This window comes from Chaetodon trifascialis, chromosome 14 (assembly GCF_039877785.1).
Source record: "Chaetodon trifascialis isolate fChaTrf1 chromosome 14, fChaTrf1.hap1, whole genome shotgun sequence".
In the NCBI taxonomy this organism is placed as follows: Eukaryota; Metazoa; Chordata; class Actinopteri; order Chaetodontiformes; family Chaetodontidae; genus Chaetodon; species Chaetodon trifascialis.
In genome coordinates, this window is record NC_092069.1 from 24109296 (window position 1) to 24133265 (window position 23970).

General features: G+C 47.0%; 1 protein-coding gene across 2 annotated transcripts in view; it reads right to left on the reverse strand.

Annotated features, from left to right (window-relative positions):
• The window catches only part of atrn (attractin), a 114732-nt gene that overhangs the window by 18558 nt on the left and 72204 nt on the right, over window positions 1-23970 (reverse strand). For both annotated transcript variants that reach the window (XM_070979907.1, XM_070979906.1), the window contains exon 26: window positions 22613-22691. In XM_070979907.1, the coding sequence (XP_070836008.1) occupies window positions 22613-22691 (79 nt within the window). The remainder of the gene's footprint in view (window positions 1-22612; window positions 22692-23970) is intronic.

Below are 23970 nucleotides of genomic sequence, written 5' to 3' on the forward strand. Positions count from 1 at the left end.
CTCCAATCTGCTCATTAACCAGAAGGCCATTCAGCCTCCACGGCGCCAGCGCTGGCGTGACCAGCTTTCCGAAGCCCTTTCCAAAAGGCTTAACTGAACTCTTCGGATTTTTTTTTTTTTTTTTCGCACAAGGACGCTCATGAGCAAATTTGCTGAGTCGTTAATAAAGCCGGTGCTTATTGAGGAGCAGATACAAAGAGAGGTTTTATAAAAATCAAACCAAATCAGTCACACTAAGCAGAAACTATAAATAGAAACAGCAGAAGAATAACGCCCATGAAGCATGAATGAATCCAAACACGATGGCAAAGCATAGCCTCATTAGCATGTGCAGAAACACAAACGACGCTCTGATGTTGCACATTCTTCACCGCCGCCACACGAAAACAAACGAAAACGCAAATGAGCAGCTAATCGTGCCGAGACTCGATTGGTCATGATCAGACACCCCGCTGCTTAAAGCGTCCGAGAGCCAAAATATGAAGCCTGTGTGAGAGCGATGACTGCACGCTGAGCACGCCGCCATCTTGCTCTGGAGTCTGGTTTCCTTAAACTCAAATATCAATCTATTAGCACCAGCTCCTGTTCCGCACTAATCAAATCTGTGACTTTTTAACCAGCCAAGCAAAGGCCAAACTCAAAACTGAGTCTGAGCCGAGATAACGAGCTTAAACTCATTACGAACTTAAAGAAGCTCAGGCACAATCGGCCTCGCTCATGACGACGGAGCAGGTCGAGCCGGGCGGCAACACCAGTCTGGCTCTGCAGACGGCGCTGCACAAGAATCTGCATGCAGACAACATCCTTTTCCATAAGCGGAGCTCCTTCAACGGCACAAAGCAACAGGATTGACTTACTGGATAAAAAGCAGACGGAGGAGCGTATGAATGCCGCCGAAAACAAACCTCTCAGATTCAGTCCACCTCCTCGAGCCTCTCTGCAAACAGCCTGGTCTTTGTCTAACATGCAGGAAACCTTTGCTTAAACACTGACATGTGGCTGAACCCACTGTCTCCTTTTTCCCGTGTTCACAATTAACTATTTCTACTGTGCAAATTGGACCTGTCCACAATCAACAGCTCGAGCTGCTGAGCAATCAGCCGGTCCAGTGGAGAAGTTTCTGTATGGATGTCAGCGAGAGGGCAGGGATAAAAGTTTCCATGCTGAAGGGCACTCAGAGCTCGGCAAGTTTCATCAACTTGGACTGGAAACATCTTTGTTGGCAGTGAAATATTAAACCAAATGCAGCGCAGAATATGCTGCGTGCATCTTACTTTCACCAATCCCTCTTTTGAAACATAAGTTTTCTGAAGTTGCAGCTTCCTTAATTGGATATTTTGGGAACTCGGAGGCAGCAGAACGAGCTTTAAACGGCTAACAGCTAACTGCTACACATCTTGGAGACAAGCAGCAGCATTAGCATTTCTTTAGACTCGTGTTTCTCTCCACCTGGACGTCCAATCGTCTCTCTCCTTTGAGCTTTATTTTGGTCCTCCACAAACTTCTGAGGGAAACATCTTTGTGCTGCTAAACGCTCGACTACGATAACCAGCTAGCCGCTAACTGTGTCTGCCTGTTATCTGCTGCTCGAGGCAGAGAGACTGAACCTTGAGTACGTTTGAGGGCTATAGCTTCAGGTCGCCAACAGAAACACAGAACAAGAACAAGCTGTTTTCACTTTTTCTCTGTATTGTTGTTTCAAAGAAAATCCTTATTTTTCTTATTTGCAAACCCCTGGCCCTCATTCCTATAGTCTATGATAACATTTTACCAGCAAAACCACCTTCTGAGATCTGGGAACATGGCCACACCACAACAACAGAGTCCAACAGGGCAACAAACACAAGCAGTCAGACGATAAAACACGTAGTAAACAAACATGTTGCTGCTTCCCCACAATTGAACTGAGGCTGGTGATTAAACTGTTACTGTGGCCGACAGGAGCGCCGGCCAAAAACTGCAGAAATAAGTCCAGCACCGGAGGAGGGAGGGGTGCCTTTCCTATAATTGGCATCAAATTGAGCTACGGAGCTGATGTGGTTTTCTTATGAAATCTTCCAGCATACAATCTACAGCATCTTCCAATGACTTCACTGCTGGCCCAAAGGTTTCAAACCAGCTCCTCTCAATCTTCGGCCCTCCTCTCCAACGTCTGGGCTGCACCGTCAGGTTAAGGAGGCGTGAGAGTTCTCTGCACAACCGTCTTGGACGGCGTCCTGCAGAACATACAATTTGCCCAAATCTCATTACGCCATGCTGCGAGTAGGCAGCAGCTGCGCAGCAAACAGTCAGCACTCCAAAGATAACCAGAAGCCAGAGGAGTTACAGTGCAGGTCGCCTACTTCTCAAATTGGCTCTTAGTTTTCTGCAGTGTGTGTGCGAGTGTGTGTGTCTATGGGAGCATATATCTGACTGCAGCAGAGCGAACTGTGCATACACTGTATAAACCTGGTAATGAGACGCGTGCACAGAGGTAGACACACACATGCAGTCACACACACACAAGCAAGCATGCAAGCAGGAGCAGGTAGTTTGGAGTCACCTGCACATGAATAATCACATACATGTGTGTGTGTGTGTGTGTGTGTGTGTGTGTGTGTGTGTGTGTGTGTATTTTCAAAAAATACTAATGAATTCTCCTAATGGAACTGCAGGAGGGTCCATAAACAATGTGGCCGCAGGTAAAAATGTAAGTTAAATGACATGCACATATGTAGACACGTAAAGACATGAACAGCATGACAAGCACTAGAATGAGTGCGAACACACTGAGGCCATTACTTGGTTTCAGCTTCATACATGAGATTTGTCACTTTTCTCTGTTTTGTATTATTTTAAATTCAGTGTTAAAGGATTCGGGACTGTTAGTCAGTCGTAATCAATTCACAGGTTAAACAAACAGTTACTTAAACGCACAGTATGTGATTATTTGGGCAGCTGGGGGCCAGCAGAGTAAGCTTGAAACACTACATTATCGTCATAATTAGCCTTATTTTGGTCTCCAGAGGGAAATATCTGCTCCACCGTGTTCACCAGCGAGGCTTTGTTCGTCAGACATTAGGTTCTGTGGTGAAAGAACATCATGCTGCCGAGAGCAGGGAGACTGAAACCAAACCGCAAAACCAAAACAATGAGCTGAAAGATGCTAAAACGCTCAGTCGACATGAAAGGAGGCCACATTCAGCTGATTCTGTGTGTGCTTTGTCACGACGAGCGTCACCTTTCAAATGTGTGCTGTCGAGTGATTCATTGTTAAATATCTACAAAACTGATCAATCTACAGAATCTATACACTGATCAATAATGCACACACACACACACACACACACACACACACACACACACGCACACACACACGCGCACACACACACGCACACACACAGAAGCATGGGGGAAGTGTGTTGAGCCTTCTCAAAGTGAGCAGCGGTGTGCAAAAGAGATTGAGTGCGTCAGCAGAGTGCGCAGAAGGGAGGGAGGAGGAGAAAAAGATGCAGGGGAGAAAGAGGAGAGAAGGGAAATGAGACTAAAGAGAAATGCGGGAAGATGCCGGAGAGGAAGGAGTGACGGCAGGAAGGGAGAAAAAAAAGCTCGGGAGAGCAAAGAGAAAGAAATGGGAGCAGAAAGAAAGACAAAGGCGTTCAAAGAGTTTGCCCCTGGGAAGAGGGGATGGAGTGCCAGATCGCCTGGACATGGAGAACACGTGCACACATATACACACATGCTGCGCGCACGTGGACGGACATGCACACACATGCAGTACACACACTCTGCACTACATCTAAGGGGTTTATTTATTGATGCGTGTGTTCAAAAATGCTGTCGGTGGGAGAGCTCTCAATCATCCTTCAGCATCACTGAAGGAAAACTGCAGAGCGGGAGGCGTGGAGGGAGGGAGGGAGGGAGGCGGGGGGGAGGCAGGGAGGGAGGAAATCTTTGTCTGTGAAGCAACGTTAGCTGCTCCTCTCTCGCTTCATCTTCCCATCTCTCCAGCGGTGAGGTGGGTGTAGAGGACACACACTGTGCATACTGACAAGGGAGGCGGCTTTGATCCCTCTTCCTCTTTCTGTCTCTCCTCCTCTTTTCTACCTCCGTCACTCCCCTGCTCTCCCTCCTCCTCCTCGCCGAAGGCCTCCCGCTGTCCGTGCCGTGCACCTCTCCATCCGTCTCCCCCTCTGAATCTGTGCATGTCTCTCCTGCACATACTGTAGACTTCCAGTAACTACACCTCCTCGTCCACAGCGGTAAACAACACTCCACCGAGGAGGAGCGAGCAGAGGAAAAGGAGAAACGAAGCAATGAAAAGTAAAGAAGCTTGTGATGAGATAAACTGGAGAGATGAAGAGAAGGAGGTTAAAAACAGTGGAAACCCTCAAATAAAGCAACCGCTGGGAAGATTCGAAGAAAGAGCATTTACCGAATGGACAGCGTCTCGTTTAAAGCGGCTCATTTCAGCTCCCGCTCCGAGGCGTGATCTTCAAACGGATCATTTGACAGGCCAAAGATGTCGGAAAAATGGGAGTCTTCAGTGAACTGCGGCAGAGACTGAGAGCAGAAGGACACAGAGCTGGACCAAAGCGTCCATGTCAAGAGACGCAACGTGCAGACGATAGTCAGCAGCCTCAGAAATGAAGCTTTGTGATGTTGAAAGTGTCTGGCTGGCCGTCAGTCCTCTGATGCTTCTGAATAACACCTGGCCCTGCTCCAATCAGCCTCTCCTCTGTCTGCCGGTCAGATCTAATATGTAAACAAGCAAATCAATGCAGCCCAGTTCGCTCTTTGCATAATTATGGCCTGTTTTTGTGCCACTCCTGACTGCTGTATCATGCTTTATTTAACGCTCTGTCAGTGTTTCAGCTCATAACTGACACTGCGTGCTAGTCTGACATTTATTCTGTTTTTTATTGTTTGCAAACAGCGCTGCTGTACATCTCCTGATCCGGCCTGACGATAAAGGTTAAACAGGATCACGGCATACTGTATATGGAAACTAGAAGAAAAGCTATTTTCTTATTATAGAGCTGGAGCTTTAAACTGTCTGTGCACGGCAGTAAGAGATGAAGCTGAAGATATTAAAGGACATGAAGTTATAGCACTGGAAGAAGTGGAAGGAGTTTATGTTAAATTACGAAACTGAATGATCAGAAATGTTCTCACATGAGCCGCGCTGTCGGTTAAAGCACAAGCAATGAAAGTATAAGTGACAGGAGGAACATGTCTGCCAGCGTTTGACTGCATCACATGGTGTTACCGCTCTTAAGCTTGGAAACAACAGTTTTAGAAAGGAAAAGATGCTCAGAACATCTGAAGCTTCATGACATTCAGTCATGATGGTTTTGTTCATTAATATAAAAACAAGCTTGAATTTACTTCATTCATCATCATAACAACCTTTATGTGACTTTCAGAGCTTTAAAGCTGACGGTAACGGCGCAGGGATGAGACCCAGACATATATCTACCATCTAATATGCTCTCCAGCGCTCCACTTTCATAATCTCAGCAGCGGCAACAGCCACCAAAAACATCAAAGGGTGAAAACTAAAAAAGCTTTTCAGCGTCACCGTCACTGTTTGTGTTCCCGACGAAGCAGGTAAAACTCTTCAGGCCGACGCGCCGGCTGTGCGGCGCGGCTTCACGCTGCGTCGTGACCCGTCACACCGCATTGTCGCATGTCATCGCATGCAACACACCACACACGCTGAAGAGAACGTGTTAAAGCCGACAGTGAGACATACAGGCATGGAAATGTGACTGCGTTTTGACAGACGTCGTAAGCCAATGGTGCATCGTCGCAGGGGAAAACTGCAGCGTGTACACAAATGGAAAACTTAAAGGACCAGCGTGGTGGATTTAGTGGCATCTAGAGGTGACGCTGCAGACTGCAACCAACTGAAAACCCCTACAGTGACCATGAGAAACAACATGGAAGGTGCTCTGCAGAGCACTAATGAAAATATAGTTATGAATATTATATTCAACATTCTGCCTGCACGTCCCCTAAATCCTCCACGCGAGCTCTAATGAGAGACTGAGCTCTTTGAGTTCACATGAAAATCCTGAAAACAACAACTCCAATGAACAAATCTAGGATGGCGAGGCATCTTGGAGGCATCTTCGCTGTTTGACTTGAGAGTGACAGAATACGTGAAGGGAGGTGGTTTGGAGGTTAGAACGAAGATGGAGGAGATAAGAAGAAGTGAATAAAAGTTAAAGAAAGTGAAGACAGCCTGAGATGAAACAGAATCAAGAAGTACAGGAGCGTGGCTCTGACAGCGGTTCTGGGCTTATGATAAGCCCTGCACCAGCACCTTGATGGATGGGTGGTGGTGTGGAGGGCCGCATGTTACTGGGCCAAATGGGGGTCACCCACAGTGCAGCGGGGTTGGATTCAGAGGCCGGCCTGTGCGCTGTGAGCGATAAGACGCTGGCTCTCATCCAAACTCTAATTATACGCACCATCTCTGCGGAATTAAGATTAGCAGGGTTTAGAAGTGTCTTGGGAACTCTGAGACAAAGAAACCACGTGTTCTCGCTCTCACACACACACACACACACACACACACACACGCAGAGTGAAAACGTGAAATGACACCAGCACAAACGCTGCACTGAAAACGTAGGTGGGAAGCAGCTCGAACACCATCCAGCCTCCCCGCCTGCATTCACAGAGCAGCGCTCGTCCTGCTGCATCTGTTCGTGCACACACACGGAGAACGCTCCCTAAACGAGCCGTGCGAACACACACCGGTATTCTTAGTGCTCTCTCACTTGTGTGCGTGCATACGTTAGCGGTCTGTTATTTGCATGCTGGTTATTTCCTTCTAAAACCAAAGCTAATATTTGCCGTGGAGCCGGCGGAGGCACGAGCGCGAAGCTCGTCTTTTGTTGCAGAGGTAGCCGGCTGCCAGTGCTGCAGAGGCTCCCGATTCTCTTTCATCACGTTTTGATGAATGTGCATCCTGTCAGGTCCGAGGAGACTCTTATTAGCTCGACTATGCGGAGGACTACCGCTAACAAGGCCTTCCATTTACGGGCGATGCATGTTTTCTAGCTGCTCGGCTTCCTGTGTGAGTGACCTTCAGCGCCGACCCTCTTCCCTCTCTTCCTCTCGTCACCTTAACTCCCCTCTCTGTACCTCTCGGTTCAGGATTGATCACCCCAGAAGTAGGTCTTTTGTTCTGTGCGGCGGTGCAGCGGACGCTGACCTCAGGAGAGAGGAGGAAATGGAGGCGGCGCTCACTGAATCTTTAAGCACTGCTCTGGTTAATCTACGGTGGCTTTACAGCGCTTTAAGGAACACAGGAAACACACTTTCCATTCATGTCTGCTTCCCGTAGTTCATTTGCATCATAATCTGGTAAGCTAAGACAATGTCAAATGACTTCCTCGTTGGCAAAGCCATCGTGTGCGACCCTGGTCGGATTAACGGACAGCTCACCAATAAAATTAATTGCTATTACAATATTTTATCTGCTAAAGTCCCTGAGAAGTCGGACTTCAGTCACAGTTTGTGTGCCGCATCATTTAAAAGCTGCTTCAGCCACTTTCATTAAAACTTGTTTTAGTGAAGAGTTTATGGCTCACGTGGTTGGAATTTCATTAGCGCTGGTTTCAGGGGAGAGTTTTACTGTTCGATTATCTCGATGCTGCCACGCAGGGTTTCATTAGTTTTGCTTTCAAAGGATAGTTTAAGCATTTTACGCGGCTAAATGCCGTTTCAGAGAACTGCAGAGAATCAGTGCAGGACTGGCCGTAATGGACAGCTTTTAGAGTTATGAGCAAATGAAATGCAGGATTTAATAAAACGTCGCTCTAAATGAGAGAAAATGTAATAAAGCCTGATCCTTTGATATATATTTCCTGATCATGTACTGTAATATATCACTGCATTAAGGGGACGATGAGTTTTCCAGTGCTCGTAAGATGTTATTGTATTAGCTGGTAATTGACTATATTAGCATGTTTTACTTGCTCAGCTTACCTATTTAACGGAGCATGCTGTCAGATCTGAGGCTCGGGCCTCACTGCAGAGAGCTGCAGGGGGAACGTGGCGAAGAAGCAGCTGAAGGCCTCTGCCTGCGGACCGGCGGCGCGACCGAACAGAACGAGTGTCAGGAACGGCATGAGGGTGGGTGGGCCGAGCAGACCCCGCGCCGGCTGGGGTCACCTTGACCGATCCGTCTCCCACAAACAGCGGGGAGGGAGACCGCAGGAGCGAGGGGGAGAATGAGAGAGAGAACCGTTTCCTCCCACTTAATAGCATTCTGCTGGGGGTGAAATAAGGTAAGGCTCTCCCTCTCCGAGCTCCTCCGGTTCAGACGCAGCCACAGCTGGATTGGTGGGAGAGTAGACGTCCTGACAGCTGAGACAAACAATGAACCCGTCTGAAAAGAGTCTGTCGAACAGCTCACCTCAAATGAGCTTTCATGTCGTAAAAAAGGCGACGGAGTGACGCTTTGTTTGTTTCTCAGCCTCACCTCGGCTGAGATACAGTCGCCGTTTTGTTTAGGGTGAAGGTGCAAAATCAGCTTTTGATTCTTTTCTTCTCTTTTCTTTTGGAGACAAAAGATCAACTTTTACAGAAGAATGAGCTCCTGAATGGAAGTAAATTCATCACCGGCGTATTTCTTAACACTTCGAGGTCACCGCAGTCCTCACGTGGCGTTCTGCTGCACTGTCAATCATTAAGAAAAGTCTGGAAAAAAAGAAGTCTCTGCAGGGAAACTATTTCTGCAATGTCTTCACACTGCGGGGATCTTTAAGCCAAAAGTGACACTTACAAAGTGGTTTATAAAGTGCCAGGGATGCCTCCAACAGAGCGCTGCGTCCCGACTTCTTTCGATCTCATAAAGCAATGCTGCACTTCAGTCCCGGCACGGGACCGCCGAGTCATGAGGACGACCGTCGGCTCGACAGCCCGCCTTCAAGGGTGCAATTATTCTTAGGGAGCGCGGGCACGGTCGAGTCCATTTCCAAGGATACAGAACAGCAACACTGATCCACCTCTATCTTCAAACAACATTACACATTTTTTTCCCAGAGTTCAAGAATACAGATCTTTCACATTTTCGGCACGTAGTGCGGCTTATGCTGTTTTATCCAGTGACCTTCAATGAGCAGAAAGCTTCGGTGGGCCTGTGCTGCTCCACAGACTAACTGCCACTGAGAGAGCGCATCAACAACAGGCTGCATGTGCTACCGGGGGATGTTAACAGCACAGTTACTAAAATTTGATGGATTTGTGACCTAGAATCAACTGCTTTACTTCTTTTTCTTGTATTTCACGTGTCGCCACCCCCTTAAACAAAAAGGGAACCTCTGAAAAGTTGCATTTGGATGACAGGAGGAATCCAAATCTACACACCGAAACACCGGCTGCAGCTGAAATCTGGATTCGTTTCATCTTGGCTTGTACCAGAACACTGTGGGCAGCCTGCACTGGAGTACATGCAGATTGTGACACTCGCGCACAGACATGCCTTTAATAACATTATCGACCAGGCAAATGAGATTAGAGGGGTGAAGCAGATGTGTCTGTCTGAGGGATGTGATGGACAGGCTCTGTGCAAAGCTCCTTTAGACTGGAACCATCCACTCCACCATGAATCCCTCCAGCTCGCCTCTGGTATCCGTTCCTGTCTGCTGGAAAAAGAAATCCTCCGACAACATCATCAGAATACTTGAACAGAAGAAGTTTGTTGGATTTCAAAACACTGGCTCTGTTTCATTTGTTGCCCACTTTGTCCGCTGTTCTATTTTTGACTGAGTGTCTGGGCCGATGATGAAGACCGAGCCAGCGATTATAAATCACTGCATGTCCCCAGGCTGTGTTAGTCCAAAGCAGCTGAGGCTAGAGATGAGGTTCGGCTGGATCAAACTCTGCTCCGCTGGCGTTCTGCTGAAATCTAATCATGTCTCCAGACTGTGAACAACAGGAAAAAGCTCTGCTGTCACACCTTGGGAGCATTTGCATAGTATTCCAATTATTATTTGTAGTTTGGTACACATTAAAAACCTGATTCCACCGTGAAAAACCTAAATAAAACAGAGTGAGATGACTTCCTCTTTGACATAAACTCAACTGAAAACGGCACAAAGACAATATAAGTAATGTTTTCCTCATCAGCTTCAACGCGACACATCTCAAACAAGCTGGAACAGGAGCAACTAAAGTAAGCGACTAACTTGACGATGGAGCGAGGTTCACCGCTTTGTGAACACATGACTGGATAACGGAGATCACTGCATGGGCTCAGAAAACAGTCGGTAAACACAGTTTGTTTGCAGATGACTTCTGTTTTTGTTTAACTTTTCTTTGGAAGCAGGAAGTCATACATAAGTTAAATTAACTATAAGGAATTTGTGCAGGCTACTCACATCAGATCGTTCTCGTTGAGGAAGCCACCAGCCCTCACCATGCACTCAAACACATCGCTGATTTCAGCTCAGCCTTTATTGCCATAAACCCGATCAAGCGCCACACTCACGGACACGAACGTCAGCTCCTGCATATGGCGGCTCAGAGCTGTCTCCCATCATCCTGGCTCTTCTTTTACACCCTGGTGCAGTTCAGTAACCTTTCCTGTGCTGATGTTACATCCTAAAAAGGGCTCACGTCCAGTAACAAAGGGTCTGGTCACACTGAGCAGGCGGCAGTTACAGTAACCTCCTGCTCAGGAGCTCATTAAGGACGCCACGCTCCACCCAGAACTCTCATCTACATCTCAGGTGAATGCATAACCACACACTCATTTCCATGTCTCGCTACACACTCTGATGGAATATTGACTTGGATCACGTCGATGAAAAAAGCCCAGCAGAGCCTGTTCTGTCTCAGACAAGTGAAGGAGTTCAAAGTGGGAAACAGACTCCTCCGACAGATTCAAACATTTAAAGTATCCTCGCTTCACTTTGAAGAGTCGTGTATGACAGCACTCAAAAAACGCTGCAGTTCATTCAAAGGCGCCTCCTCGCGCCAGCACTGTGCAACCAACGCTCAGTCAGCGGGGCAGGTAAACAGACACCTGACCATCGCCCAGTGACGGGAGCAGTAGGTGATCGTCATCTACTGCGCGACATCGCAGGTCTCATGGCATCGTGTATTGAGCATGTTTTGCGTGTTAAGAAGACAAATTCCACTCACTCTCGGCTCGCACGGCTCGAAGAGTGAAGTTTCAAAGTTGCACTGACTGCAGCGGTGCTGACATTGGATTTTATTTAGGTTCGATTTCAGGCAATTTCGGCCTTTGCAGCTCTGTTGGCAGCAGCTTGTCAACACTTCTTTAATTCCTTTCAGCCGCTGAGAGATACTGTCGCTGTCAGATATTCTCCAGTCCTCCTGCTTGTAATTAGGTTGTCGTGACTGGGTTTTGCCACTCTGCTGAGTTGAGTCCGGGTATCTCGGTCATCTTTTTGTCCATATCGAGCGTATTAAACGGCTATCAGGGGACGCATTCACACATCCAGCCTCTGGATCGTGTTGCATGACATGCATCCCTAAAATTTTAACATACTACAGAGCATCACAGGCTTCGTGAGGGGGTAACAGCTGCAAAATAAAGGTGGAAAGATTGTTTTTTCCTTCCTTCCCTGCTCATGTGTGAACTGCATTCACTTCCAGCCATCTGCTGCTGGGACTGGGGTGTGCGGGGCAGCAGCAGACACACTGGTGAGAGGATCTTCCTTATTATGGATGATTCTGGAGACTAATTTGATGTGGAGCTCTACGTGCTAGGTGACATCTTCATTGTGTTTCAGGACTCTGCTTGTTCAGGGGACGGCACTGCCAATCTCTCCCACTCCGCGGCGCTTTCACACTGAACCATCTGCTGCGTGAGGCCACAGGAGTGTGAGGGAAGTTGAATGTTTAATGTGCGTCAGCTTTGTGAGTTTATGAGGAGATGCTGCGAATGTTTCTGTGCGGGTGATTATGAAGATGTCATTCATGAAAATGTCTCTGCTGCATGCCTGCCCGCTCCCATCACTGTCTCCTGTATGAGAGGCGGGTTGGGGTCCAATACCTGGTTTTAGGTTGGGAAAATACCCCGATTCGCTAAGCTCTGAGCTGACAAATCTCCTATTGGATTTTCTATCCCTCCTCGCTCTCCTTTGTCAGCACAGAGCGACGCATCGAGCATTCAGGTAGCAGCGCTCTCATTTTAGCCGGCACTGACCGTCATGCAAGCATCATGTCCACGGACCGACATGAAACTTCACTCGAAGGGTGCACTCAGCCAAAGATCACCAGAAAGCAGCACCACTCAACCATCAAAACCCCGATAACACTTTAAGTATTTTGCACTACTGTTATTTATGTTGAACATTTGCTAATGTCCACTATATCTGTGCAAATATCCTGTGCAATATTACATGTTTTAATTGTGCTTATATATATTTTCTAATGTACAATAGCACAAAAGACAGTTTTTTTAATGCATCATATCCTACAATGTGCAGTTCAATTCTACTGAGAAGCTGAGCCATTCTTTTCTTTTTGTAGATAGCGTACATACATATAGTTGATTCATCTTAATCATCTTTTTGTTCTTTTTCTGCATCTCCTTCTTTATTCTTGCTATTTTTGCCATCTCTAACAATGTAATTTCCCCAGCGTGGGATCAATTAAACTTATATTCTCTTAGCAGTTATCATGCTTCAGAACATCCACTTTTCTTTGTAAGCTGCGTTTGAGTTGAGCTACTGGCATCGGAGGACGGAAAGATTTTTATTCGAGATACTGAAAGAATCTTTAGGTGTTCGTAATTTGAGTTAGATTTAAATAAGTGGATTCAGAAATGGTAAAATCAGAATCACAATCAATGACAGGGTGGGCCGGGGGTCACTGGTGACACCATCACAAAGCTATGGTTGCAGCATCCTTCTGAAAATGAGGACGAGCTAATCAGGCCGTTTTATTATGTTGGACTGAGAGCTGTGCTCATCAGGGTCGTCCAATTTATTATTTTAGTCATCTATTTTATTCATACATTTCAAGGCTTCTAAGACACTGTGTACGAATCCTTCAGGCCCACAGCAGTACACTGCTGCTGTTCCATTATCCCCTGATTTAATCTGATTATTGATGATTCTGTTTGATGTTATGTGTTTTGTAACCTTTGTGTTACATAGTGTGTGCGCTGCCATGAAAGCGACTTTAAATCGCACTGAGGGACGTTCTCGGCTGAATGAAGTTATTATATTGAAGGATTCTGAGTGGGTGTGACGAAGAGGAAGAGGAGCGTGCACGTGTTTATGTGCACGTGCTACCGAGCAGCAGGGATCGCTGAAAGCCGCGGAAAGGGTCGACGGTGGCGTGGGTCAAGATCGGAGGGCGGCAGACAGGCGAGGAGAGGACGGCACGAGGAGGGGAGGGGAGGCGACGCGCAGCCATCAGGCCAAAAAAAAACCAAAAAAAAAACAAGGGTCAGCAGGTTCGAGGTGGCAGAGGGCACGGACACAAGGACACAGCGGCGGAAGCAGTGAACAACTTTATCTCCAGGTCTGATGCATCCTCACCCTCTGAATGAGAAGGCAAGAAGAAGTCCTGGAGGAGCTGAGGAGCTTTAATTTAGCCACCAGTGAACAAGCTGATCTGCCTGTGTGTCAGCCGGTGAACAAACACTGTGAGTGTGTTACACAGAATGACATGTCAGCGTTTCAAGGAAGACAAAAAAAAAAAAAAAACCTCAGGTGTGTTCATCCAGCTTCAGATTTTTCACTCTATTATGTTAGCGCGGAGCCCCATAACGGACGACCCAGCAGAGGATTGTGGGTGGTTCAGATATCTGGACTCTTTTCTCGACGTCATTTATACGAACTCTGCTCTGCTTTAGTGAAAACTAGGCTTGTGCACAATGCGGGGAGGTAGAAACGCAGTACGACACACACAAATCTTGTTTTATTCTTGCATACATTACTGTAAAAGTGCATTAGAGAAATATCCGAGATATAAGCTTCAAGCATTGTAATACTTTTCCAGCTTTATTGGAGTGCTGCTAACTGGGTATTAATCAGCGGGGTTTTGTTAGTAGTTCACTGATGTAATGAAATGCTCACATGCATAAATGCATAAGGGCATAATTACCTGAAGCTTAAGGCCCAAATATAATAAGTGCACTGGAAGGCTACAAAACACCTCATCCCAGGCAGAAACACAAACTTCTGGAAACGTGGCGTTCATTATTATCCAAACAACTGCAGGATTCCATACATTGTTTTCATACTTCACTGTACAGCATTTAATCAAGATGATTTCTTTTTTTTTTTTTTTTTTTGTTACAGGTGAGCTCGCAGGTTAATGCACTCAAATAAAGCCGGTGAGGAATCTAACTTCAGAGAGTGGAGCGGTCTCACAGCAGCCCGCCTTGTTAAGGCCTCAGATCTTTCCTCTGATCTGCTCCCATTCTTTAGGAACTTTTATGTGCGGACTGTATACTTTCCATCACAGGATCATCAAAGGCTGAAGTGAAACGGTGGCAGTTCGTTCCCGGCGGGGGAGTGTGTGAGTGTGTGTGTGTGTGTGTGTGTGTGTGTGTGTGTGTGTGTGTGTGTGTGTGTGTGTGTGTGTGTGTGTGTGTGTGTGTGTGTGTGTGTTTGGAGAGAGGACTTAACGGGGGGCTGTGCTGCTGCACATCACTTCATTAGCATCCAGCAACCTGAGCTGTATCACTTTTGATCAGAAAAAAAAAACTTTACACATCACAGGCCATTGAGCATCTTTCCACTCATTTTATGACATAATAGCAGGTATTGCTAACGGAGGCCTCGACGCCGAGGCTGACGGTCATATTTATAGCTGAGGGAAGGCGGTGGTGAGGTGTCGCTGAGAGGAGGGGGGCAGGGAGGGCAGCTTAATGGGGTAATAAATATGTGAGGGTATCTGGAGACGTTTATGCCACCTCCTCTCCCTCCCTCCTCCCGGCGGTCTGCCTCTGGTGTAGTGTAAAGAATCTACAACACAGTCAATCATGTGAGACGCGGCGCCAACGATCAGAGACGTTATCGCATTCTGCATTTCTGTCAATACCTCAGGGAGCAATATGTGTCTAATACACGTCAAGTTATGGGTGATTTATATCTGTGTTAGGGCAACGATGGATGTCTGCTAAATACACATGCTGTCACCATGAGCGTATTTGTGTGGGGGTATGGCGAGGAAGGGGATGTGACAGTATGAGGCGGCCGCGAAGAAGAGGAAGAAGAAATAAAGGAACGCCGTGAAAACTGACAATGAACATCAAAGACTTACTGTATGGTGCACCACAAAGTCATTCAAAGGGGCAGTAGGATTTTTACCGCCTCTTTATGAATCAATCCGTGATATGACTCAACTCTTACGTGCCCAGGTGCTGAAAGCGAGCCTTTCAAAACTCGCCACAATCCAGCGAAACGAGACTTTCTGTCTTAAGGCAAAGAAAGCGCCATTATTACAGTATTTTGCGTCATGAGATATCACCCTGCCGCTGGATGCTCCTGCTGGATTTTCGGTGCTAATTAGCAGGCTGGCTCATGTCTATTAAGAAAATCTCCTTATCATTTGTGTCTGTTGCAGGCCTCCGTAAGCTGCGCCTGAAACCTGTCGCTGTAATTGTTGTCTGTTTCTGGCCTGTCTTTAAAGATTAACTACATTCTAGGTCAAAGCAGAAGTCGTCCTAAAAGAACGTGTGAAAATGCAGAATTACTTCGGCTCACGGCGGCAGCCACCGAACGCCACCTGTCCTCAAACATTCTTGCAGGAATAATCGACCGGCATCGACAGCGGCTCGCTCGAGTTGCAGCGGGGCTCATTCGGACTAAAAGGCCGGAGCCTTCCACGGCACAAAATGTCTGCAGTCGCTGGGTCTGTCTGTTGCCATCTGGCAGCTCCGGCTCCTTCAAAGGAACTGTCAGGTCTCAAAGGGAGGCTTTGATGAAGGCTCAGACAGTACTGGAACACACACACATCGAGCACATCTATGCAAACAGATGCACGGCAAACACACATACGAGGAAAAACACGCACCTGAGCGCTTTGAAAGGCACGCAAACACGCAAACGCACCACAACAGGTGGTTCCAAAAACCCTCACCGGTCTAAGCAGGCGCCCGGTACGGCAGCCAAAAGAGTCTCGAACGCAGGCCTAAAATTAACTTCACACCAGAAAACCAGCCAGTACACGAGCGTGAAGATGAAGTGCGGCAGACAGCATCATCAGGGCACCTGCCGAACTGACGGGGCGGAGCTAATTTCTGACGCAAGCACAAAAGGTGCAAGCGACCGGAATCGAACTCGCAGAGCTCGAGCACGAAGGCCTTTGAAGTGTGGTCACGTGTGCTCGAAAGTAAGTATCAATCAGACAGCTGGTGGTCAGTTTATACATAAAATACACATGATACTTATATGATAAGTTCACAGAGACGTTTTGTTAAAAACTGATCTGGAGCGGTTTAATTTTCAAACACTGTGATCCACAAATCATTCAGATCTGTCGTTACTGACTCTACTGAATATCAGTGTAACGATGTTGTACTTATTTTTCTCCCAAATCAATACGTTGGAATAAATGCAATGCAAACCGTTTGATTTCAAGAAAACGGTTTTGGCGAGCGGCTGCGAAAAAGAAAGTTCCAAAAAGTTGATTTCAAGCCTCGTTTCTGCTGCCTGTCTCATGAAGAGCTCACAGTGACATTTACATTTTAGGGCTTAAGCTAACGCTGTTATCCAGAGCGACTTACAATGACTGTGACAGCACAATAAGCTTAAAGCCCTTAAAGTCAGATGACAAGCAGCCCAGGGCAAGACGTTCGATGCTCGGGGCCTTCGGTTCCTGCGACCCTGCGACGCCCGCACAAAACGCAATGGCCGCCGTTCCCCGCCGCGGCGGGCATGAGCGAGGTGAACGTGGGCATAATTAGTCGCAAATGTGTGTCACTGTACGGGCTGATGCAAGCGCCGAGTAACATGGAGGAATCAGGGATGAATGTGGGAACGAAGCCCGGGGGGACAGCGGTGAAAAGAACGGAACGGTCCCGATGTCAAAGAAGCAGACGGCTGTAACGAGAGAGTCGACCTCATGGAGAAACATGATTAGCTTTCTGTTTGCTGGAAATTATGTGTCACACCGCTTTAGCGCAGTACATGTGTATGCATGAAGGCAGGTCTGCTGCGCAGAGCTGTGTGCGTTTCTGCATGAGTGGGACAAGGTAATTATAGTTCAATCTGAAACTAGAAATGAGGTTCCTACACACTTTCAGAGAGAAAATTCGAGCCTTTTCCAGACCATTTCTTCATTTGTAATATTGTTTGGCTGCTGTTGTGTTTGAACTTCACATCGCATCGCTCTCAGCTGCAAAAACTGACACGTGTGAGACGTAGCGAGGGTCTGAAATCACAGGAAAAGTGCACTTGTGCGCATTTTGGAGCAGTTAAACAATACTTCTCAACACCTGAAGCAGTGAGGAAATGCTGCAGCCGTGGATGGACTGTGAAAAATGGCCAAACAATACATTATGCATACAGAAGACTGTTCAGAGCGGGTGTGGAGGGAGGCGGACACGGGATGCCAAAACCTGCTGCTGAGTACTTCTAAAGGAGTCACAGCCCTAATTCAAGTCGACATCCACGATGGGAGGTGCTCACCATATAACGAATACTGTATCTGCTGTCTCCCACCCGCCCACACCCCCTTTCACAAGTTTGAAGTGCAGGCTACTTTTCACGTGTTTGTGTGTTTGCACAGAGAACCACATTCATTCTCATTCCCGGCGAAGCTCCGTAAATCATTACTTTGCGATGAAAGAAGAAATGTAAATGGAATTAGTATTGATTTCGGTCCTGATTTCAGAGGCTCGTTTCCTCAGGCAAAAGCACCCAACCTGAAAAATCATGTTGACTTCCAGGATGAGGTCCGACTAAAGCGCTGCGGCGATCACTGAAGGACGCGGATGTCACGGAGGGCATCATTATCAGGACTCCCCTCAGAGACGGCCGCTCTCGGCTGGTGGGAGTTTTAGAAAACCGTGAGCCCCCTCTCAGAGGGAAACACTAATCCTAACAGGAAAGGTAGGTCATTACGGTTTCCACCCGCTGTTTAACCGCAGGTGTGCTCAAATGTGGCCGCTCGATGAATCGGCTGGTGTGCACGTCGACTAAAACGACGTGAAATTGATCTTCACCTCTGTGTTACAGATGATAGTGGCGTGAAAAGGCAACACGGAAAGGATTCTCAAAAACGGACTGTAAAGCCTGCAGCGTCGACGGTGTCACCGCAGCATCTGCAATTCTGATTGGCAGACCTTCCCGTATCTGTATCCCACCGGTCTGCGTTAAGCTTCGGATTCTTCACAGGAAGTGCACGCCGTGTTGAAAAGGCGTGTGAGTCAGGGCGCCGTTGTGACCGTCTCACGGCATTCTACATGTCACGCAACAACTCAGTTTGGTCTCTGCAGGTCTTCTGTACGCGTAACTCGCATCATCTCATTCACAACTGATGTGACGCAGTGTTGGAAACTGCTGTGTGAAGCTTTGAGCTTTGAGAGGACATGATGTTGGTTGACAACACTCCATGTGGTTGGTGATTGGGTCGGGCTACTGAAGGAACACACACCTGCACGAATATATGAGCACTGGCTGGTTGTTGGGCGCTGTCATCCATCAGTGTCAACACCAAAAGCTTCATCAGCATATCAACCACAACTTTACCTATAGCAACATTATCGACACCTGCGAGTGCAAACTACATAACTTACAGACTACACAGTATTGGAAGAAATCACGAAAGAAGTGCATCATGGGATGTTAGCACTCACAATTTCCATGTTTCCTCGCAGCAATAGGAAGGTAGAATTTAGAGTCTTTCACCACATGAGGTGATTACTGAATGACGTCTGTCTTTGTCTCCCATAATCACCTGATGGGAGACAAAGCCGATTCCAGGAAAAGCGTTTTAGCAAACCCTGCTGTCCTCCAAAAGCTTCTGTGGAGTTTAATATTGACCCCACAGTTTCCTGTAGCCCCGACGCCTCTTAACAAAGGTCCAGTGTTAATTTCGTCTAAAGGTTAGCCTGCAGAGGGCCCGGCTGGACAGCGGCGGCCGTGTGATGGAGAGAGGGCGGAGTGGGAGCAGGTGAAGGGGGGATGTTAAGTGGAACCCGGAGGTGAGGGTGATGACAGCACTCTTGGGCGAGGTCGCAGCCGAAAGGCACTTCAGCTGGCACGCCGAGTGTGAAAAGCGCAAGCGGAAAGTTCACATTAAGCACGGCGTTAGCTCGCATGCCCTCAGACACACGCAGAGAGACGCACTCCCACAAGCACACAACCTTTCAGCCGCTCGTTCAGAAAGGTGGTTCAAACCCCTCTGGAAACACATTATGGAAATGAATTATGTCATTTCAGGAAGTGAGCATTCAATATGCAAAATCTGCACTCACAGTGGCTTTTCAGAGCTTCTGCATCCTGTAGTTAGCTAACCAGCTGCAACATGCTAAACCTGCTATAATTAGCTCAAACAGACGGTCTGCTAGCTAGCCGGTTAGCAACAGGTATCTGTCCAGTTCGCTCATGTGGCCAGCCGGCTCGTCCTGCCACAGTGTCAGCCTCAGTCCGTCAGACGGTGAGCTAACTGGGAGCTCGTCCTATTTCCTGGACAAAATAAAATGCCACCACAGTTACTCTGACAATGACCAAGAAATAAAGTCATAAACTGAGCAAATCTATTGTGGCTGCTGTCATCTCAGGAGGCATAAACCAATCACACGGGAGCTTTGTCAGGAGGCCTGCTTTCTGTCTGTCAGCACTGTGAGTGTGTGTGTGTGTGTGTGCGTGCACACATTCGGGTGTGTTCTCGAAAAAGTGGGTTAACGTCACTGAAGCTTAAAATCTGCAGTGCATCACAATATATTTGACAAGCTTGTTTCCTGATCCGCCCGTACGATACAGACAACATGAGACCGTTCCAACCAATCGGTGGATGGATTCATATTTTTCAACTGATTTTGATTTTGCAGCATTGTTGAAAGACCTGAGAATTGTCTGTCACTTTCAGTCCTTTGTGGACCCTGAAGAGCTCCTCGGCGTTTGGCAGATTGCTTTGGCATTCTCTGTTCAGTCCTTTCAAAACATTATTGACTTGTGAGTTTTCTCTGCTGTGCCACAGGACCAATTAATTATGGTCACTGCACTTCAGCAATGTACTTTCAGTGGCTGACAGCTTCAAATCAAACGCTGTTTTGTCTGAAATGAGACTCTGGATATGTGTTAGAAACCCTGTGGTTTCATAGATGTTCGTGAACTTTTGGGGAACGCACACATCTGCAGCTTTTCACTTCATTTGCATATCACTTATGCATCTGTGGACAGTTGGGATATTTATCATTACATCTTGTTTTATTTAAATGTGACACCTGCGAATGTCTAACTTGTGCATTAAGGTGCAAAACTGAATGATGCAGCAAACCCAACACCAAGTCTTAACTGCATTAGACAGATGATAAGGGGGCTTTAAACGGGGTGAATGTGAGCTTCTGTCCGGGTCAGAATCTGTGCTGCTGTATGTTTAATGATCTGTGGCTCATACAATAAAAGGTTTTCTTTGGGCATGCTTGCAAAAACATCACAGCCACCACGCCGGCTAAAAGCAGCTATTAGGCTCTTAAACCAGCTGGTCTGAAAAATGTCTATACTCGAAATTAAGCCATAAAGGACGAACGTAAACAGATTGAGGCTTGATGTTTGATTCAAACTGTTTGCAGCTTGTCTCATCTTTGTTTTTTATATTTGTGCAACAACCTCAAACTCATGCAGCTGCTGTGCTGAACTACTGATCAATATGAGCTGATAGATTGATATTGATTCAGAAATCTACAGGGATAGTAATTAGACGAGAAGTACGAAAACCAGTCTCACGCTGACCGTCCAGTGTAAGGCTGCAGCCAGCAGCCGGTTAGCTTAGCTTAGCATAAAGACTGGAAACAGGGGCAAACAAGAGCTTCAAGCTGGAATTCATCAGTGCTTCTTCATAGGCTATTTACAACACATTTCTACGGTACAGCAGGCCAAAGCTTTTAAAACAAGTGCAGTTTTTCACAGATTTTGTGAGATTTTCAGTAGGACGACATTTTTTAGCTGGTGCGTGTCAGCTGTCAGCACCAGAAGAGAAGATGCACGTAAGCAGATTATGGATACGATTTGGACTTCACGGCAGTTGGACCTCATCCGTTCCAGCCGGGTCACTTGGTCCTGACTGCTGGGAGATAAACTCCTACGTAAATGATGTCACTGGCCTAAAACCAGGAAGTAAACAGTGACAAGGTGTTCAATGAGCGACATTTACTTCAGCGTCTCCCTCACTGGGCTTCGCTGCAGAGCTGCAGCTCAGCTGAAGGTTAATTCTGATGAAGTTCACTCTCCTGCAGCTCCCTCTTTACTGTTCTTTGTATTTTTCTGCCTGTTTCTTTACAAAATGCAGCATAATTAGCAAGTTTGACTATTTTTTATGGAAATCTGTTGGTGCTTTGGCACAAGAACACACAAGGTTTTGTGTTTGTGCAGAATTACAGCTGATTATGACGTTGCCTAATGACACGTCCAGTGCTGTCCACCTGTGCTCGTCTTTGACCGTCCAGACTAAGAATCGGTGTATGTTGGTGGAAACACTCGTCACATGGTGTCTCCTCTTTGCAGGTGTATTAGCTCTGTGGTAAGCGCTTGCTATCGTTCACCGAGTTGTTAGCAAACAGTTGAGCTTCACTTTGAAAACCTCAGCTGATCCGTCTTTGAACCATTTTCAGTCTTCACACCAAGCCTGCAGCAAGCAGCTAGCTAGCTAACATGCTAACAGACGAGCTGGCTAAGAATTTAGCAAGAAGCTAACAAGGTAGCATCAGAAGTGATAATAGGCTGTGACAGTAATTGAAGCCGTACTATTGTCTGATTAGCCGTAGCATTAGCATAACATTGGCGCACTCTGCAGGCTTTACAGCTTCCCGGGCAGAACAGATGAGTTTACTTTTTAGCTAATTTTTGCACAGCTGCAGCCAGAAAATACACTGAGGCAATTTCCTAATGCAGCAGCTTGGATTATTATTTTCAGGAAATAGCACAGTTGCTCATATCATACCAGTAACTCCATGCCATCACTCTATTGACTGAACACAAAACTGAACAAAACAGGTGCTGTGCTGCGAACGAGTAACTGGAGCTTACAGTGCACTTGTTGTTTCCTGAGAAAGAAAAGCGGTTCAAAATTTCAAACGTAGAAGTTCAAAAGAAAAAAAAAAAAAAAAAGATCTTGAGATTGAAGAAAGTAAAAAAAAACATATTTGACAGACCCGAGCCGAGACAGACTTTTCCTGTTCTCCTCAATAAGAAATGTTCTCTGATAAGAGGCCGAGCTCATTTAAGCTCATATGTTTCAATTCAGCACTGGAGAGCAAAACCCATCAAAGTAATTCAGCTTGTTCCACCGCGTGTAACTCATAGCACAGCTTGTACTGCAGACACCATCGTTACAGCGCTGTATGATCCGTTTACCGTTTACCAGCCCAAACTTTTGCTTTTTTTTAAGCAACATTCACCAAAACCTTCATCCTTCAGCAGCGTCATCGCGCCCACAATCAACACACTGGACGCAGTCTTACCTCTCGCCGCCGTGACGCCCAGCAGCTTTGTTTGATCTTCCAAACCACGGCGGCCACCAGCAGCAGGGACAGGAAGCAGCTGTGGACAGACAGGAAGAGGAAGGAGAGGACGATTAATGACGAGGCAAACTGGGAGCATTTGAGCTTATTTGTAGCTCAGAAGCGAATGACGCCTGCGTGAGTGTGCGTGTACGAGCTTCAGTCAGACATAAATTAATCAGCGAGTGCTGATTTTCTCCTCTGAGCTCATGCATATTCATGAGTGTTCTGGTCTGACTGACGGCGATTACAGTCCGCATCGATCTGCATTATTTTTAACGAGCTGCAGGTCTGACGCTCGTGGACGAGCCGTCCTGACAACAAAGTCACGAGCTGACGGCAGTTTTCTCTGCCTGTTCTGTGCATCAACACCATGTTAGAAGAAGAAAAGTATCACTGACTGATCGAGAGGAGGAGAAGTTACCCAAATCTCCTTCTGCAGGGGAGAGGGTCTTATGTTTTGTGCATGAAGATGGCGGCTTGCTCTCGATACAAAATGCAGCCAGGTGAGGTTACGGCACATGAAACACCTGAGGATGGCGTCACTCGTGCACAAGGAGCGTAAGGCGGTGTCAAACAGAGAAAGCAGCGAGGGAAAAAAGCCTTGATGAGGCTGTCAAAAGGTTCGCCGGGGCGCCATCGTGGGTCAGTCAGACACACATGACTGTTTCCTGTGCCAACACACACACACACACACACACACACACACACACACACACACACACACACACACACACACACACACACACACACACACACACACACACACACACACCCTCTGACTTCAGCTGCGAGCTCATCGTCACTCGCATGGAGACGTTTCTGTGGACGACTCTCCTCCTCTGCGTTTTGACGTTAAGAGGCATCTTTGTCATCTTGGTTTGTGTTTTTTCTGAAATCTCCTCTTTGGCTGGATCGGATTTGGGGATTTTTTTTTTTTTTTTTTATTTCTGCTTAAGCACTTTTTTTCTTCCCCGACTCCATTTTCCAGTATTTTCCACATTTGTGCAAATACACACAGAATAAAAAGCCGGAGTGTTCTTTGCACTCTACACCAAAATCGCCTCGAGGTGATGAAGGCAGGGGTGTCACGTCTGTGTGTGTGTGTGTGTGTGTGTGTGTGTGTGTGTGTGTGTGTGTGTGTGTGTGTGTGTGTGTGTGTGTGTGTGTGTGTGTGTTCCCTATCTTCCTCCACTTCCCCTGGCTGCTTTCACACCTGCACTTAGGAAGCTGTGAAGAAGACGGTAGAAAACTGCCAAAAAAAGACAAAGACAGAGCGTGTGTGTGTGTGTGTGTGTGTGCGCGCGCGCACGTGAGGC